General features: G+C 44.7%; 2 protein-coding genes across 8 annotated transcripts; one reads left to right on the top strand and one right to left on the bottom strand.

The window, feature by feature from the left end:
* Window positions 1-523: 523 nt before the first annotated feature.
* ik (IK cytokine) lies at window positions 524-9,969 on the top strand. Its single transcript, XM_084029741.1, has 20 exons — window positions 524-681; window positions 1,020-1,086; window positions 2,412-2,504; window positions 2,576-2,635; window positions 2,866-3,033; window positions 3,318-3,432; window positions 3,643-3,713; window positions 3,839-3,885; window positions 4,095-4,258; window positions 4,369-4,477; window positions 5,074-5,113; window positions 5,188-5,407; window positions 5,496-5,514; window positions 5,593-5,677; window positions 5,818-5,901; window positions 7,375-7,432; window positions 7,577-7,665; window positions 9,522-9,630; window positions 9,716-9,750; window positions 9,886-9,969. Exons 1-20 carry the CDS (start codon window positions 672-674, stop codon window positions 9,911-9,913), a joined length of 1,671 nt encoding a protein of 556 aa, XP_083885867.1. The 5' UTR covers window positions 524-671; the 3' UTR covers window positions 9,914-9,969.
* A 541-nt stretch (window positions 9,970-10,510) lies between these two features.
* Window positions 10,511-18,852, bottom strand: dacha (dachshund a). 7 transcript variants are annotated; one of them, XM_084029739.1, is made up of 11 exons: window positions 17,974-18,850; window positions 16,887-16,996; window positions 14,633-14,758; window positions 14,408-14,551; window positions 13,609-13,763; window positions 13,122-13,242; window positions 12,847-12,945; window positions 12,428-12,575; window positions 11,932-12,020; window positions 11,296-11,340; window positions 10,511-10,886 (listed from the first exon to the last, which is right to left on the bottom strand). In XM_084029739.1, the coding sequence occupies exons 1-10, from the start codon at window positions 18,558-18,560 to the stop codon at window positions 11,303-11,305; spliced, it is 1,617 nt and encodes a 538-aa protein (XP_083885865.1). In that variant the 5' UTR covers window positions 18,561-18,850; the 3' UTR covers window positions 10,511-10,886; window positions 11,296-11,302. The 7 variants fall into 7 exon arrangements, with proteins under 7 accessions (XP_083885865.1, XP_083885863.1, XP_083885866.1 ...); XM_084029737.1 differs by having other exon boundaries at window positions 12,847-12,992; window positions 17,974-18,845; XM_084029740.1 differs by lacking the exon at window positions 11,296-11,340.
* Between the last annotated feature and the right edge of the window lie 1,171 nt (window positions 18,853-20,023).

Raw genomic sequence — 20,023 nt, 5'->3', positions numbered from 1 at the left:
TTTTTACCGTGATACTAGTACTTGTACTGTTACAGTATTTTTTCTGTGTGATACTAGTACTTTTACTGTAACATTATTTTTTACTGTGTCATACTAGTACTTTCGTTTTACTGTAACAAATTATTTCTTCTGTGTGGTACTATTTTACTCTAACATAGTATTTCGACTGTGATACGAGTACTTCTACGGTGACAGAGTATGTTTTACTGTGATACTACTACTTTTACTGTAATAAAGTATTTATACTGTGTGATACGAGTAGTTTTACTATTACAGAGTATGTTTACCTTGTGATACGAGTAGTTTTACTTTAATAAGGTACTTTTACTGTGGTTTACTGACTTGAAAATCAGATCTGATCGTGTTCATTGATCTTCAGATTTCTGATCGACTCGTGAGATGATCGTTGTCCACACGTGCGTGACGTCATTCAGGATCAAGTCGGACACACGTCTACCCGGCCGGCATTGTACGGCGATCGATTCTACGTAGACGTTGCCCATCCCGGTAACTGAACCGGACATGACGTAGCACCACAACAGAGTGGCGTTCCGCTGGATAAGATAACTGGCTAGCAGCGCACATAAAACCGATACGGTTCGGCTTTTCCTTTCTGACGAGACCCAGACCCTCTTCGGACCGGAGCAGAGCCCCAACACTCCAGCGCCAAGATGCCGGAAAGTGAGTCCGAGCCCCGGAAGTCCGTTAGCTAGTGATTTCATTGGAACGCTAACACGTTAGCCTGTGTTAGCATTAGCACCATGCTAACAGACGTTATCTAAAGAGATGCAATTCGTTTTAATACAAAATACTCCAAATTCAACGTTCACCAAACACGGCGAAATAGTCATAAAGAAGTGTATATTGGTATTATTACTTTTACTATGTTTAGATGCTTTAAATATGTTTAGATACTTTAACTGTGTTTCGATACTTTTACGATGTTTAGATACTTCTATAGGACTTTTACTTGTAGCTGTATCATCCCCTGCGGTCAGTAACTTGGTCTTTGTGTGCAGCTGAGAGCTACTCCAACCCTCTCGCCCCTGAAGGCCTCGAACTGGACGACCACCGAGCTGCTGCTCAGTGAGTATTTGCACTGAGTATTTGTACATTCAGTCAGAATATCACTCTTTACGAGGACTGAGTGCATATAGGCTAAGCTCTCTCTCTCTCTCTCTCTCTCTCTCTCTCTCTCTCTCTCTCTCTATATATATATATATATATATATATATATATATATATATATATATATATGTATATGTATACATACATACATACATACATACATACATACATACATATACACCCACACACACACACCCAACAGGGGATCTGTCTTTGGTGTGAGGATGCTGTTGACACGCTTCATGAATTTCACAAAATCGTTACCGTGTTCATCTGAACGTTCAACAATGTTTCCAATGAACCAGTCATCATCATAGATACAGGCGATGTATTTTCCTGGCTGGAAAATTGAGTTTTGTGGCTGATCTGACTGCGAGTGTTCTGCCTCCGGGTGTTCTGTATCCAAGTGTTGATACAGTGTCCAATCTGATTGTTGTCCTGCATCGACATCTTATTCTTTTAAATATTCTTTTAATCCGTATCTTTTAAAAAAAAAATTGGTATAAAGCAATGATGCGATCGTGTTCCAATGATCGTTTTGGCAGAGGCATAACGTCTCTCCAATTCGTACGTTTCCTTGTGTTTTTTAATATCTTCTGTGCTAACAAAGAAGAATGTAATGTTTTCTTTTGCCTATTGAAACATCTCTTTTGGTGTCAGAATATGGTTTGCATCAGTGGCCTGCAGACTTGCTCTTGCTGCAAGTCGCTTGACAGTTCCGCCGATTCCATCACATGGGCTTTTCCCATGCCCACATTTGGGGGTCCAAATATGGGGTTCCAAAAGAGTCACCTCTGCCGGAGAGGGTTTTTGGACCCCCATAAACCCCCACCAGTGGTACCATACCATTCAAATTCATTTTGGCAAGAGCTTGGTTCCCACATATAACAAATAATCCTGTTTAGAATAAATATAATCATTAATCCTGGTGCTAGGGGCACCCAAAAAGTGAAAAATAACACATGCCATCAACATTTTTTAGGACTTTGGTGGCCCACCTCTTACCCAAACAGTAACGAATGTTGATTCTGCCTCCTGAATTGTGTAGTACAAACACAATGTACTACCACACCAGTTTCCAGCCTTCTACCACTATTAGAACAGAAGTTATGGGCTTCCAAAAATGTGTGTGTGTGTGTCTATATGTCTATATATAATGTGTATCGTAGGTTTGTTTAGTGTGAAACAGCTCGTCAGGGTTGAACGGCGTCGGTGGCGTTTCGTTGTTGGAACAAACCGGATGATGATGAACATGTTTAATCGTAGTTGTCCTTCCTGTCCAGGTCCAAACTGACCAATGACGACTTCAGGAAGCTGCTGATGACGCCAAGGGCAACGCCCTCCTCGGCCCCGCCCTCCAAATCCAGACATCATGAGTGAGTGTAAACATACTGATGATGATGAAGATGATGATGACAGATGTAACTACATTATTTTTTTCTCCCAGAATGCCAAGGGACTATAACGAGGATGAGGATCCTGCAGCAAGAAGGAGGAAGAAGAAGAGGTGAGCTCATTGATCAGACTAGCCTTTTTATTGATCACATCAGAGTTTTCATTGATTAGCTCAGTCATAATGAATTACATGTTATCATCCTCTATATTAAACATCACAACAAAATTCCTACAAAATAATTATCTAATGAATCCACTTCTTCACACTCCATCTGCTGATCTCTGCTCCAGTTGATCCGTTCATGTTATTGGTCATTGATTTTCAACGTGTTCCCCTTATAGCTACTATGCTAAGCTACGTCAGCAGGAGATGGAGCGAGAGCGAGAGCTGGCGGAGAAGTACAGAGACCGAGCGAGAGAGAGACGAGACGGAGTCAACAAAGACTACGAAGAGACAGAGCTGATTAGCACCACAGCTAACTACAGAGCTGTAGGACCCACGGCTGAGGCGTGAGTTCCGCTAATGCGAACCATGTTAACAGCTAACTACAGAGCTGTAGGACCCACAGCTGAGGCGTGAGTACCGCTAATGCTAACAGTGCTAACAGCCAACTCCAGAGCTGTAGGACCCACGGCTGAGGCGTGAGTACCGCTAATGCTAGCAGTGCTAACAGTTAACTACAGAGCTGCGATATTTTCCTCTGATGTGCTGTATATTGTATTTTTGTATATTGTATATTTTATATTTGTAAATTGTGTCGGTAGTTAACGTGTTTATTTCTTGTTTGTTTCAGAGATAAGTCGGCAGCAGAGAAACGTCGTCAGCTGATCCAGGAGTCCAAGTTTTTGGGAGGTGACATGGAGCACACTCACTTGGTGAAAGGTCTGGATTTTGCTCTGCTGCAGAAGGTTTGTGCTCCCTCTGTCCACCATAGTTAGCATTAAAGCTACATGTTTAGCATTAAAGTCACATGCAGCTACATGGTTAATAGCATAGAATTAGCATTTTTGTTGCATTGTGTATTTGAAACAGTTTGTTTAAGTTAAAAACACTGTGTGTGTGTGTGTGTGTGTGTGTGTGTGTGTGTGTGTGTGTGTGTGTGTGTGTGTGTGTTCCAGGTGAGAGCTGAAATCACCAGTAAAGAGAAGGAAGAAGAAGACATGATGGAGAAAGTCCAGAAAGAGGCCAAGTAAGAAACCAAATGAATAAATATACTGTGTAATTAATAACTAGTACACTTCTTAGTAAAGTTATTTTCTACCAAAGAACTTGTGAATTTATCTGCCTGACCTTTGACCTGTCGGTCTCTTTCAGGAAGGACGTGGAGCCGGAGGAGAAGATTGAGTTTAAGACTCGTCTCGGTGAGTCAGCTTCTTTTATTCTGAAGTTATTCTGATGATTCCCTTCGCATGCTTGAAAGTTGTAATATTTTAGTATTTTGAGGAGAGAAGTTTTAGTGTTTGGATTGAATGAATATTTCCTATCTCGAGCTGGAATGTACCACTCAAGATAACGTTGTAATAGAAGAAGGGTACGATGTCGGGTCATAACGGTGAATGTTTCCTCTCAGGGAGAAACATCTACCGTGTGGTGTTCAGGACCGGCGTGGTGGAAAGAAACGAGCTCTTCCTGCCCGGCAGGATGGCGTACGTGGTCGACCTGGACGACGAGTTCACCGACACCGACATCCCCACCACTCTGATCCGCAGCAAGGCTGACTGTCCGAGCATGGAGGTACCCAACCTGATCACCAGTCTGATCACCAGTCTGGTCTGATCGCCTGGCTGTGGTTGATGATCATCAGTGTCTCAAATGTGTCATACTGACGGATCATGTTTTATCAGGCTCAGACGACGCTCACCACCAACGACATCGTGATCTCAAAGCTCACTCAGATCCTGTCCTACCTCCGACAAGGAACACGACACAAGAAGATCAAGAAGAAGGACAAAGGTAGCTTTACTCACACCATAGCATTCCCAAACCGAAGACCGCGGCATTCCCAGACCTAAACCCTAGCATTCCCAGACCGAAACCATAGCATTCCCAGACCGAAACCCTAGCATTCCCAGACCGAAACCCTAGCATTCCCAGACCGAAACCATAGCATTCCCAGACCGAAACCCTAGCATTCCCAGACCGAAACCGTATCATTCCCAGACCGAAATCCTAGCATTCCCAGACCGAAACCATAGCATTCCCAGACCGAAACCCTAGCATTCCCAGACCTAAACCGTATCATTCCCAGACCGAAACCCTAGCATTCCCAGACCGAAACCCTAGCATTCCCAGACCGAAACCATAGCATTCTCAGACCGAAACCATAGCATTCCAAGACCGAAACCCTAGCATTCTCAGACCGAAACCATAGCATTCCAAGACCGAAACCATAGCATTCCAAGACCGAAACCATAGCATTCCAAGACCGAAACCATAGCATTCTCAGACCGAAACCATAGCATTCCAAGACCGAAACCATAGCATTCCCAGACCGAAACCATAGCATTCCAAGACCATCCTACAAAGGTTAATAACGGTTTGTGTTTCAGGGAAACTGGATGATAAAAGGGCTCCTGAGGCAGATCTGAGGTCGGTTCCCAACAACACAACACAGAACCCTGCTTCTTCTTCTTCTGTGATTTCACACTTTGTCTCTGTTTCAGTATCTTTGAAGACATCGGTGACTACATCCCATCCTCCACCTCGTCCTCTAAACCTCCTAAAGACAAAGAACGACACCGAGAGAGAGACCGGGAGAGGGAGAGGGAGAGAGAGAGGGAGAGGGAGAGAGAGAGGGAGAGAGAGAGGGAGAGGGAGAGGGAGGAAGACAGCAAGAACAGGAGACACAGTTACTTTGAGAAACCACGAGGAGACGAGCAGCAGGTCAGACAGGTTGTGGTGGTGGTGGTAGTAGTAGTGGTGGTGGTGGTTGTTGTTGTTGTCGTCTGAAACTATCTCTTTGTGTCTTCAGGTCCTGGAGTTGGAAGCAGGTAAATCTCTTAATTAATCTTTTAAACCACATCAGAAGATCCGATCAGCATAAAACAAACTAACGAGATGCTCAACAGGTCCTGGATCAGTCAGAGACCAGATCAAGATGATCAATGAGAAGTTTGCAGGAGCAGCCGGCAGCCAATGGCCTGGCCAGGAACCATATCCTTCTGTAACATAGCAGCTGATTGGTTCATAGCTGTCACATGCTTTATAGTCCTCCCAGAAATATGTGTTAAGCTACAAACTTGCCCTTTAATTAGAAACCAGTACTGCAGTGCTGATCCTTGACCAGTTTGAACTGGTTCTCAGAGGAGAGACGGGAAGGAACAGCTGGGGGATTTCTTTGGAGGGTCCAACTCCTACGCAGAGTGTTACCCTGCTACGTAAGACTCACTCACTCACTCACTCACTCACTCACTCACTCACTCACTCACTCACTCACTCACTCACTCACTGTATACACACACACACTGTATACACACACACACACACACAAGTGAATGACTGGGAGAGTGCTGCGGAGATGAATGAGCAGAACAATATTTATATTTCAAAATCGCGTTGTGCCACACACTGGTCTCTGTATGGGAAACATACATGTTTATGACGTTCATGCAGGGGACGTTGGGAGAACTGCTCTTCATCTCCACTCACACATATAGTGGACTGTCACAGTGAGAGAACTCCAACTATCCGGATCCGTGCTCGGCTCGGTGCTTTAAGGCTGAGTTATGCTTCCGCGTCGACACAACGCAAGGGGGCTTGCGGACCCCTTACGTCCTTGCGGACCCCCCTTACGTCCAACGCAAGGGCCTGACGTGCACCTCCCAAAAATCCTAGACGCGCGTCGAGGCGACACAACACCAACGCAGCGGCTTTGGCTGTGATTGGTCCGCTAACTACATCCGCTGGAGACCGCTATCCGGTTTCCACTCATAAACACCGCCATTTAAACTTTTAAAAGGCTACTTTTATTGTTTGCACCTCGTTTTATTGTTTGCACCTTCTCGCTTTTGCACAAAGAAATAAAACACCAAGTTCTGAAAAATTGTGGACGTTTAAAGCCGGAAAGTAAACAAATACGCTATAACGAGGCTTACGATGATATACGCCAAGAGTCTCGGTCGGTCGGTCAGTCTTTACAAAAACCATAGCGCCCTTTACCGGTGTGGCATTGAATTGCATTTCGACACGTAAACCCAACGCAGAACCATCACGGTCTCCAAGCAACTGCGTGGCCGTTGCGTTGCGTGATCACTACGCGGAAGCATAATCAGGGCTTTAGCCAGTTCCATGTTAATGCCTTTCTGTAGTTTTATAGAAGTCGGGAGCTGAAAAGTGTAGCGTGGATCAAGCGTTTTGATTCGGTGACGGAAGTTTGTTCTGTTCTTGTGTTTTCTGCACTGATAGAATCGGCTTGTTGGAAGGCATAAGCAAGAAACAACTGTTTTTAACTGCCGGTGATACCTTGCTCAGCCGTCCTGCTTCCAGGACGTTGGATATTTACTCGGCAGGGAGCGTGAACACATGCTGTGTTTAAGTGCTCCTCTAAAGCTCTAAAGACATAGCCAAGAAATACAAGGATGGAAATGTCAATTTGCATTACATTTTATTACAAAACCGAAAATACCTCAATTCACAAGTGTGTATTGAACCGTGCACATATATATATATATATATATATATATATATATATATATATATATATATATGAATGAAGAGCTGCAGCAGGAACACCAGCTGATCCTGGAGAGCCTTCAGCTGCAGGAGGAGCAGCAACCAGAAGGGGGCAGCAGAGATACAGGTCTCTGTTAATGACCAAGCAGATTATATTGTGTGTGTGTGTGTGTGTGTAGGATGGACGACCTGGCTGTGGACAGTGATGAGGAGGTGGACTACAGTAAAATGGACCAGGTAACTCCTTGATTATGCCATGGTCACTATGTTGTTGTTAAAGCAGCCTGTGTATATGATGTGATCTACCCCGGTCCCCGTGTGGTCGTTAAAGCAGCTGTGTGTTTGACTAACCCCGGTCCCCGTGTGGTCGTGTGTGTGCAGGGCAACAAGAAGGGTCCTCTGGGCCGCTGGGACTTCGACACGCAGGAGGAGTACTCCGACTACATGAACAACAAGGAGGCGCTGCCAAAGTATGTTCCCTCGGCTCTGCCTGACAGGCTGATCAGGTCGCTCCCTCGGCTCTGATCAGGTCGCTCCCTCGGCTCTGCCTGACGGGATGATCTGGTCGCTGCTGTGTGCTGATCAGGGTTTCCCGCAGCGCTTTCCTGTTAAGGCGGCCGCCTTAACAACAAAGGGCTGCCGCCTAAACTAACGTCTTAAAAAAAAAAAAAAAAAAAAAAAAAAAAAATCCATATACTAGCATTATTCGCCGCAGTGTTTCCCCTACCATTGTACAGGCCGGGCAGGGCCTCCAGGCATAGGCGTAATTTATGGGGGGGATGGGTGGGTTGCAACCCACCCAATAATCCAAACCAGCCACCACAACCCACCCAATTTGATATCATAATTATTGATATTGAATGTTAAGCATTATAATCACAACAGTGTGGTAGATTTTCTCAATTTACCAGTAAAAAATAGTGACGTTTGTCTGTGCCCCCTCCCGCTCTGAGATTTGGTTTCGCCCACCTTGCCGGACCTGCGCTTCTCTACTGTCTCTCCGGTCTCTCCCCGCATCAGCGGTGGTATGAAGAAAGCACGCGAAAAAAAGCAAAAGAATAAAAGTATCTTCCCAACAGGAGGTAGCTACTGCTAGGGCTCCAGTGCCACCTCTCACGAGTCAAATCATGTTACTGAACAAAAGTTAGTTTGTCCCCCCCCCCCCCCCAGCCGGCGAGTTCGACAGTGCGTGTGCGTATAGCCCCGTTCACATACGCCACTACTCGCCACTCGCTTTCTCGCTGAATTCTACTCGCTGGCAAAAAAAAATTCACTGCCGCCGGCGACTTCAAACGGCAACTCTCTGTGGAACTCTCTGTTGACGGCAACTGTCGATCATCTCTATTCTACATTGTGATTGGTACTCGCTTCACTCACATCGCAGAAAGTTAAAATAATTTGATCTCCGATCGACCACATCGCATCGCCTGTCCTGACCACATTCCACTAGAACACATTCACATTCATTGACAGCTGTCTCTCAGAGATGGGCGAGTGGCGACGTATGTGAACGAGGCTTTAGTCAAAACCAAAACACCAAGGAAGGCTGAGGAATAGTCACCCACTTATATTATTATTATTATTATTATTATTATTATTATTATTATAATAATAATAATAATAATAAACAAATTGTGTTTTAGTCATTTTTGTTTTCATCTTTTCTTGAATGCTTAAACTCATCAACCCCATTAAGTATGTCAACATTTGTATCAGTACCAGCAGTTTGTAAGAAATTGGTCAGTAATTGATATGTCATATTTTGTTTCTCAGAATTCACCAAATTGATGCATTAAAATGAAATTATTTAAAATTTTCTCCCGGGGGGGCATGCCCCCGGACCCCCCTACAGGATCGCAATCCCCCCACCATAGTCTCCAAAGATATATATATATATATATACACCTGCTTCACAGGCGGAAATCTCAACCCCCCCAATGTTCAACTCAAAGTTACGCCCTTGCCTCCAGGCCAAAAAGAAATTAATATATGCCAAAAATAAGCCACCTATCAATTCATTCATAAATCATTAATCATTTACATGGGGGGGAGACACCCCCTGTGGGGGGAGGATTGTTTTTGATAAGCTGTGGAACTCTGAGTTAACCTATTTCTACCTGAATTTCTATGAACTATTAAGCTGTTGAGTAAACCCACAACTTATATTTTACTTCATAAAATAAGACATGCACTCATATGTCGTTGTAGTGTTTTACAGTATCTGTAGCTATTAGTGTGATGCTCATCATCCCCCCCCCCCCCTGACAGACACCACCTTAACTAACACATTTTCTGGGGGAAACACTGATTACGTTTGTCCCTGCAGGGCTGCATTCCAGTACGGCATCAAGATGTCTGAGGGCCGGAAGACTCGCCGCTTCAAAGAGACCAATGAGAAGGCAGAACTGGACCGGCAGTGGAAGAAGATCAGCGCCGTCAGTTCATGATTATTTATTAGTTGTAATTAATAAACATAAAGATGTGTTTGTGTTGTTGACGTTGTTGTTTATTGTCGTTTAGATCATCGAGAAGAGGAAGAAGATGGAGGCTGATGGGTAAGTGTTTCTTGTCATCGTTGGCTCGTCCAATCACAGGAGATGACGCAGTCCTGTTTGTTTGTTAGCATCCTAAATATCACGGAGCGATGTAAACAACAACAGACTAAACAAACCGTAAATGTTGTGTTTCAGCGTCGATGTGAAGAGACCCAAATACTGAAGACCATCAATACTTCCCTGTTATTGACCGGGGATTATTACTTTTTGTTGAAAACCGTTTGTGTTTTAAGATTCATTTTAAGTTAAATTTTCTTCTCATTAACCTGATATGTTATTGAGTAGTTGGTGATATCTGATGTTATTGATTAGTTTGTGATATCTGATGTTATTGAATTATCATTAAACATCCAATGAAAATGATCAGTTTTCTGGTTTTCATTTGACCGAAGACCTCGGGGGGAGGGGGGGGGGGCAGGCACTGGGACCAGGTCTACGTGGAGGGAAGCCTACAGTTTGTTTATCAGATCATCAGCAGCAGATTCATTAGGAGGCGTGTTGGTTGTTATTAAAGCTGATGACCGTTTGATCTTGTAAAGGAGCCGTTGTCAGGCATCGTTAAGCTCGTTAAGAGATCAAAGTGATTGTGTTTGTTGTTGTTGATGATAGAAGCATGTTGAACACTGTGACGGACGGCTGATGAATATGGAGATCTGGATGTTTCTGAAGTGTTAACGAGCAGCTAACGAGGCCTCAGAGCTCCGCCCACCAACAGGAAGTTGATTTATCAACATCAAAGACAAAGTTTCACTGTTTTTGTTATTCTTTAATTTGGTTATTTCAATTCTGAATATTAAATATCCAGCAAACTTTAGATTATTTTTAACTTCAAGATCAGTTTATTTTAACTGATAAAATTCTTAAGTGTAACATCTTTAATCCTTGCCTCTGTAACCACGGAAACCAACTTCATCACTAACATTATACTGTATCTACACTCACACAGTTTGTTTGTTATGTTTCCTACGTTCTTCATCAGTTCATCCTCATCTCTTCATCCTCTTCATCAGTTCAACCTCTTCATCAGTTCATCCTCATCTTTTCATCCTCTTCATCAGTTCACCCTCTTCAGCAGTTCATCCTCTTCATCAGTTCATCAAGTCTGCTGTCTCAGAAGAGCAGTGAAGGTTTGTTCTCTGCAGCGAAACGGAAAGGTTATTAATAATTAAATTCAGTTTGTTACAGATTTATTCAAAGCGAAGGTTGTCCTACCATAACCTTGGTTCTATGAGAACATGCTCCGCCCCCTACTGGACTCTCATACTCTCCTTCAATCATAAGCACATTCACCCACTGTCCAATAAGGATGTGCTAGCTGAAACCATGAGTAGAGGACTCCACCTGCTCATCAAACTGGGGAAACACTGAAGTGACCCGACCTATCACGCCCCACTTTTCACAATAAAATTCTCTCCCATGGAAAAGAAACAAACGTGACTCAAGAAACCGTCACTGATTTGATGAGTCATATTATTACGACGTGTGTGTGTGTGTGTGTGTGAAAAACACTATTTGCTGTATATGAGATGTAGTTTTTATTGTTACCTTGAGCTTAAGAGTTTCCATGTTTATTATCTGGAATCACTGCATCTGAAACAGGATCACCTTGTTAGCACCATGCTAATACAGCAGAGTGTCAAGCTGATGTAGCAGAGCACCATGCTAATACAGCAGAGCGTCATGCTGATGTAGCAGAGCACCATGCTAATACAGCAGAGCACCATGCTTATGTAGCAGAGCACCATGCTAATACAGCAGAGCACCATGCTAATACAGCAGAGCGTCATGCTGATGTAGCAGAGCACTATGCTAATACAGCAGAGCACCGTGCTAATACAGCAGAGCGTCATGCTGATGTAGCAGAGCACCATGCTGATGTAGCAGAGCGTCATGCTGATGTAGCAGAGCACCATGCTAATACAGCAGAGCACCATGCTTATGTAGCAGAGCACCATGCTAATACAGCAGAGCACCATGCTTATGTAGCAGAGCGCCATGCTGATGTGGGGGGCCCTGGGTTCCTCCTGATGACTCCATCCTTCGAGCCATCAGGAGCAGTGTGGACCTTGTTGGGGGTTCACTGTGATTCTGAATCGGGGGCTGATGGTTGTTCCAGTAAATCCATTAGATACTTCTCATCATCCTGAACAGGAATAACAGGAGTAGAAGAAGAAGAGTCACCTGTTCTCTCCCCCTCGACTCCTCTTCGAAGGCCTCCTGTAGCTTCCTCCTTGCCTTCTTCTCCTTCTTCAGTCTCCTCTGGACCGACACTGACAATGACAGACCAGAATAACAAGACTACAGACATTAATAACAACAGACCAGAATAACTACAGCTCATAACACCACTACAGACCATAATAATAAAGACTACTGTTCTGGCACCTAAGTGGTGGAACGAACTCCCGACCAATATCAGAACAGCAGGGTCACTTGCCATCTTCCGAAAAAGGCTCAAGACTCAGCTGTTCAGACTTCACCTTCACCAGACTACAGACCATAATAACTACAGACCATAATAGGAGTACAGACCATAATTATAAGACTACAGACCATAATAACCACAGACCGGCATTCTGAGGTCTTCGATCCAATGGGGGTCCAACCACCTGTTCCTGTTCGGCACTTCACATATATAGGGAACCTGTCTCACCTCTGGTCTGGGGACCTGTCTCACCTCTGGTCTGTAGCTCGAAGCTCAGCTGTCTCTGCAGTGTCTGTCTTGCGTCTCTCTCTCTTTTCAGCTCCAGTTTTAACTCTTCCCTCTCCAGCTGGTTGTGTTTGTCCTGAGAATGGGCGCTCTCTACCGCCACCTTCAGGAGACCCTGAGGACGCAGAGACCAATCATTTAGACCGGCGTAGAGACCACATCATCTCTACGGCGTGATCTCTACGGCATAGTCGTCTACGGCGTCGCCTCTACGTCGTCGTCTCTATGTCGTCGTCTCTACGCCGTGATCTCTACGTCGTGGTCTCTACGTCATCGTCTCTACATTGTGGTCTCTACGTCGTGGTCTCTACGTCATCGTCTCTACGCCGTCGCCTCTATGTCGTCGTCTGTACATCGTGGTCTCTACATCATCTCAGGTAACTTACCTGTATGTTGGTCAGCAGCGTCTCCATGGACGACAGACCCTCGGCCAATAGGAACGGAGCGAAGGTGGAGTTTGGCTGAGGCTGAGAGATGAGTGGCAGCTTCTCATAGGTCAGTTTGAGGGGGGGGAGGGGCAACAGGCTGTCAGCTGTAGGTCAAACAAAGCAAGTCAAGAATAATAATAATAATAATAATAATAGAATAAAAGTGTGTGTGTGTGGGTGTGCATGCGTGTGTGTGTGTGCGTCCATGTGCGTGCGTGCGCGTGTGCGCTAACCCAGTTCTGGTGTCCGTGCTGCAGGAGGAGGTGATGATGAGGACGATGAAGATGCTCTGGAATCTGATTGATGGAGCTCACAGTCACTGGGGGAAGGGGAGGGGCTTCCTGGAGGAGAGTCCTGAACGCAGGTTTAGCATTAGCCCTGTTAGCATTAGTCTTATTAGCATCAGCAGAGTTAGCAGTGACAGTAGCAGTTTTTCTTGTCTTTATTTTTTAAGGAGCATTTTTACAAGCAGGACTTAATCCCAAAAGGCTTTAGCACCTTTAGCATTAGTGCTGTTTTTCTTAGCAGTCACTGTTTTTATTTTTCTTTGATTACATGTAAGAAAAAGTAACGGTACAATTAGCAGATTTATAATGATCATTAGCATGGTTGGCAGTAGCACAGTTTTGTTAGCATTTACAATGTAAGCATAGTGTTTACTAGCGTTGTGTTACTACTAGCATTAGAGTACTATTAGCATCAGTGATAGCTTGCAGTCACCTTGCTCTCTTCTGTCGGAACATGTGACACGACAGCCATGTTGGCTAAACCGCTCAGCTTACTCATCTGGTTCATTGCCATAGCGACACTAGCAGGATGCAGGCCCACAGGGAGGAGAGGGTGTGGCATGACCATAAAAGGAAAGTCGGAGAGACCTGAGGAGGCAGTCAAAGAGACGCTACGGTAACAATAAAACATGTTAAAGGAGTCATCACCTGGTTTTATACGTATCCAGCCCCCCTTGGATCGCTTTGGATCAATTCGTAAAACTTATTAGAAAAAAAAAAAAAAATTTTAATCAAACATTGAGCTTGTTCTGACCCTTTTTCGTACCGCGATTTTATCACGCGAGATTACGCGCGAGGTTTTGACTGGTCCGGATGTGCATTGTATAATATGTAATGAGGCGCGCGTTGATTCGCCGCAGGAAGGACAGAGCCGGGGGGGCTTGCCTGCATGCAGACTCCAAAACATAATGGCGGCGCTTCGGCGATTTCAGGTAGCGGACGGGGCGGGGTTGGGTGGTGAAAGAGGGGTGGGCTTATGCAAGTAGCCGCCACGGTGACGTCACCGAAGGCGCAGAATCAAAATCTCGTGCTTTAGGAATGCACACCCTTGTGTGCTATTCCTGTTCGGAAAAAGAGCAGAAGCGAAAAAACGGCGCCACTTTCAAACTCCAGCCTTTCAGGCAAGTTTCAACTGAGGTCAAACACAGATATGCATGTTTTAACAAGAGAAATTGCGATTTCCGGGTGATGACTCCTTTAAGTCATCCAATCAGAGAAGAGCTGTGACTCACGGTTGGCCAACAACACGTGCTGCTGCAGAGTGTCGAGGTGGAGAGACCCAGCAGGAGGCGCTGCACCCGAGGAGGAGGAGGTGGAGGAGGAGGGAGGAGGGGGGAGGCGCTGCTGCTCCTTCTCCCAGGATCCTTCACTGCCTCCTACAGGGGGAGGAGACAAGCAGATGAGACAAGGACATGGAAACCATGTCATGAAGATGTCCTGATGATGTCATGTCATACCTGTGTCGTCAATTTCTGACTCGGCTCCGTTGTGCTGTCTGTGCGGATCACTGTTGCCATGAAAACCTATCATCATCCTCATCTTCTGCAGCTTCAGAGCCTCAGCCATCGCCGCCGCTGTCAGACCTGCAACGACAAGACACGTCAGAGTCCAGGTGAGACACCTGAGATGGGTGAGACAAGTCCAGGTGAGACACCTGAGATGGGTGAGACCAGTCCGGGTGAGACACCTGAGATGGGTGAGAGACCTGAGACGGGTGAGACCAGTCAAGGTGAGACACCTGAGACGAGGTGAGACCAGTCGAGGTAAGACAGGTGAGACACCTGAGACGAGTGAGACCAGTCCAGGTCAGACAGGTGAGAGACCTGAGATGGGTGGGACAAGTCCAGGTGAGACAGCTGAGACGGGTTAGACCAGTCCAAGTGAGATACCTGAGGCAGGTGAGACAGGCGAGGATACCTGAGACGGGTGAGACCAGTCCAGGTGAGACAGATGAGACGGTTGAGATGCCTGACATGGGTAAGACCAATCCAGGTGAGAGACCTGGGACAGGTGAGACCAGTCCGGGTGAGACGGATGAGACCAGTTCAGTTGAGACAGGTGAGAGACCTGAGATGGGTGAGACCAGTCCAGGTGAGACAGGTGAGAGACCAGTCCAGGTGAGACGCCTCTCAACTCACTATTGAGTAACATGATGAGCTGCTGTTGGATCAATGTGAGATTCTAGGTGTGATCCTGAATCCAGACCTCGATGAGCTCATGGTTCATCAGGACCTGATTTAAGTGTTAGCTTCATTTGTTATGTTTACAATATTCAAATTTGCAGAACGGCAGAAAAGTAAAATATGAGACGGTTCATAAATAATGATCAACAATACAATTGTGTTGTAAACAGACTAGTTATTGATTTGTTGTGTTTGTTCTATTTGTTCCAGATGTTTAGCAATTCAGTGATTGATCAATAATAATCAGGCAGGCAGTGAGGCAGTCAGAACGTCTCCAGAGACCGTCCATGTCTCTCCCTGCAGCCACTTGGCCCAATTAACAGCCTCCTCTAATTAGTTCACTAACGAGGAGTTCACTAACGTGGAGTTCACTAACGAGGAGTTCACTCACGAGAGGCTTGTTAACTCCTGATGAAGGAACACAAACTTTTCCTCTTTTGTTCTCAGAGTTTCGCTGCAGGAGCATTCTCTCAAGAGACATCACACTAGCTTAGCTTAGCAAAAAGACTGGCAGCGGGGGGAAACTGTTAGCATGGACCCTGATATCCGGCTGAGCCTGAATAATAACAACACGTTTCTAATCTGAGAATAATTCAATATTGATTACGTACATTCTTGTTTCATTGATCAATAACAACCTTTTCACAATCATCACATGAAGAAAATCAGGACTATCCCAGTCTAGCTCTGATCCCCTTTAAATAACCATCCCAGTCTAGTTCTGACCCCCTTTAAAGGGCCATCCCACGCTCCTCGCTGGTGAGCATCACCCTCCACAAGATGGTGGTTTTTCGAAGCGTCCGAGGCGATGGCGATGGGGAAGTTTTGGGGACGTCAAGACGGCCATCGGGGATCGGATGAGCCTCTCCGGTGAAGACTATAGTCGCCGGTTATGGTCCACCGAGCTCCGACCAACCGACCCTCCGCCTGCTGGAGACGCTGGTGCAGAATAACTACACGAGTAAAAAGCTGCCGCTTGACGCAGCCTCAGATTGTGGGCACAGATGGACCAGGTTTAATGGTCTGGTTTAACGGTCTGGTTTAACGGTCTGGTTAAACAGTCTGGTTAAATGGTCTGGTCTAGTTTAACGGTCTGGTTTAACGGTCTGGTATAACGATCAGTCTTCTTCTTCTAACAGGTGATTACAGTTGATGGTCAGCTGGTTTCCTGACGCGGCACTGACACGTCCACGTGTTTCCGTACGGACCGATCGTACCGACACATAGAAGACAGCTAACTGTCCAATCAGAGCCCTGCCTGACTGTGATGTCACTGAGACTCTTCAGCTTTTTTCAATGCATGATAAAATTCTTGACAGTCGCCTCGAGCAACACACACAGACCCACGCACACACACCCACACAGAGCTTGGGGTGAGACTCCAATCTGTCATCTCTGCTAATGAAGCTACTAATTATAACTCAGTCACATGACCTTCTTCTCCTTAAAGAAAAAACTTACTTCCTGAGGTAGTAGTACACCGTAAATACTATCAGCCATAGTCGGAGTCCTGCGTGGTTTGTCTCACCTGTCTGTGCCAGAAGGGCGGGGCCTACCAGGCCGAGGGGGAGGAGCCTGGAGCCGTCCGCCATCGTGGTCATGCCCAGCATCCTCTTGGGAGGCCGACCGGGCCGAGAGCTGAAAGACACGCGACCTTTAACCCCGACCACCTTAACTGAGAGTTACACAGTGTTCCATTATTCTTATATAGTTAAACTGGCAGAAAGAAGAACATTTACATATAGTCAATAATAGTTTATAATTCACAATCTATATCTATATATCCAGTATTTGAAGTTTCATTGTTTTGAATTAAATGCAAATTAATAATCAAGTTTAATGTAAAAATAAGATTTTCATTGTAAATCATTTCACAGTAATGGTACGTTTGTAGTTAGTTTGAACCAAATGAACATCAAGTCAAAGTGAACGAATTCACCACATAAATTAATATTAATAATAATTGTATTAATATTAATGACCATTTTATGAATATTAATAAAATTAGCATGATATTAACAATAATTGTATTCATATTCATAATCATTGTATTATTATTATTATTAAACATTAACATAATTAATTATTTAAGAGATCAATGAAATCGCCAGAATTATTGATGATGTAAAATAGGGCTAAAACGATTAATCGAGTTCCTACACTTTTTTTCTGTTTCTTTTTTTCTTATCTTATCTTTTTTCTTATTTTTTATAGTCATTGACCGAATGTGTAAAGAAACTAACAGTGTGTATGGGAACTATATACAATGTTATTGTTTTTATCCGATTACTCGATTAATAAATTGAATACTCGGTAGATTACTCGATTACGAAAAGATTAAAAAGTTGCAGCCCTAATGTAAACATGTAACACACACACACACACACACACACACGCAGGTACCAGTACAGTAAACGGGTCCAGTCACATATACTGTATAAGAGAGCAATTTTTCTATTCAAATTAAATAGAAATAAAAAGGATCCTAATAATAAATCATTATAACTCATATTGTTAATGAATGATTTCTAACGTCTCTACCTGAACCACACTCCCTGAGAAAAACAGCCCCTTTTCAACTTTCCCCTCCCAGCATGCTCCGCGGCTCGGCACACCTGGCGTTGGTGCAGTCCCGCAGCAGCGTCTCGAAGTCGTCCCTGGTGATGAGCTTGCAGCGGTTGACTCCGGGCTGGATGGCTCCGAGCCCCCGTAGGACCCGGACCTGCTCGACGCTGCAGACCACCGGGCTGATGTGGAGCCGCTTCAGCTTGGTGTAGACGGTGTGCAGACCCCCCACCAGGTGCTTCAGGAACAGCTCGAACACCTGCGGGAGGCAGATCAGCTCCACGCCGCCGGCCGAGAACGACGCCACCTTCACGCCGTGAACTTCCACCATCGTGCAGTCGGTGAGCGGAGCGGCGCCGCTGCCTCCGCCGCTGCATCCGCTTCCTCCGCTGCCGCCGCCGCCACCTCCGCCTCCGCTTCCGCTTCCGCTGCCACCGCCTCCGCTGCCGCTCGTCTCGTTCACATTGACCGGGACATTGCCGCTCCCGCCGCTCAGCAATGCTCCGGCCAGGCGAGCAGCGGGAAGGCGCGGGGAGCTGGTCGGGTTGGAGGAGCTGTAGGGCGGGTCGGAGTGGAAGAGGGGGTCGCTGGGCGGGGTGGAGGTCTGGGACTGAGGGATGCTACAGGAGCCCGCCATGTTGGAGCACTAAACTGTGTGTCTCTCTCTTTTCCCGCCACTCCACTCGGGCTGACTCCTCTCGCTCTCTCTCTCACATCTCTCTCCTCATCTTGTCCCACATGCAGCCAATCGAGCCTGGCCAATCACACGCAGGGACCGCGCACGGACAGGCCTCCCATTGGCTGAGACGGCAGGTGGCGGGGCTCTGGACCGGGAATCTGAATGATTGACAGCTAATTTTGGAATAAAACAAAGAAATTCTAAATAAAGAAGTGAATAAAAATAACCAATCAGCTCCATTTTAAATGATATTGATATTGATGATTGTGATCATCAGTATTATTATATTATTGATCAAGCTGATTAACTTCATATTCTAATAAGAATAATGACAATAACGAATTAATTTATACCGTAGTAATCAATTACATGTGATGCTGTTTACTTAACTTTTTCATTTATTTAGCCTATTGTTTTTATTGAAGATATTTAATTAATGTCTGTCCTTATTAATGAGTTATTGTCACCTTGAACTGTAATACGTTTATAGATATGTTGTTCCGTTGAACGTGTTTATTGTTTGTTTAGCTGATAATAAATTATCGCTTTTAATCTCAGAAAGAAGGAATGACCTCATACATCAACCAATTTTCAAATTAAAGGCGCAGCATCAAATTGAAAGCATCCAATTAACCTTTACAGAGTAGAACAGATTAAATGTCACCTGAACGCATCACATCCACATTATGTATTGATAACCGAACGTTATCAGTGTGCGTGTGTGTGTGTGTGGGTGTGTGTGGGTGGGGGGCCAGAAGAAGAAGAAGCTGTGTGTCTGTGAGGAGACAGTAGTCCTTCACACTGTTTATTCATTTTAATGATTTATTTTGTGTGTGTGTGTGTGTGTGTGTATGTATGTATATACATATATATATATATATATATATATATATATATATATATATATATATATATATATATATATATATATATATATGTGTGTATGTATATATATATATATATATATATATATATATACAGTAGTCCTTCACACTGTTTATTCATTTTAATGATTTATTTTGTGTGTGTGTGTGTGTGTATGTATGTATATATGTATATATATATATATATATATATATATATATATATATATATATATATATATATATGTATATATATATGTATATATATATGTATATATATATATATATATATATAGTGGGTAGCACTGTCGCCTCACAGCAACAGGGTTCCCGGGTTCGGGTTCCTTCTGTGTGGAGTTTGCATGTTCTCCCCGTGTAAGCGTGGGTTCTCTCCGGGTTCTCCGGCTTCCTCCCACAGTCCAAAGACATGCAGGGTGGGGTTAGGTTAATTGATGACTCTAAATTGCCCGTAGGTGTGAATGTGAGCGTGAATGGTTGTTTGTCTCTCTGTTAGCCCTGTGATAGACTGGCGTCCTGTCCCCGCGACCCTGAATACAG

This window comes from Eutrigla gurnardus, assembly GCF_963514095.1.
Source record: "Eutrigla gurnardus genome assembly, chromosome: 15".
Classification (NCBI taxonomy): domain Eukaryota; kingdom Metazoa; phylum Chordata; class Actinopteri; order Perciformes; family Triglidae; genus Eutrigla; species Eutrigla gurnardus.
Note: the sequence above shows the minus strand (reverse complement) of the source record. Positions and strands in the feature narration are given on the sequence as shown.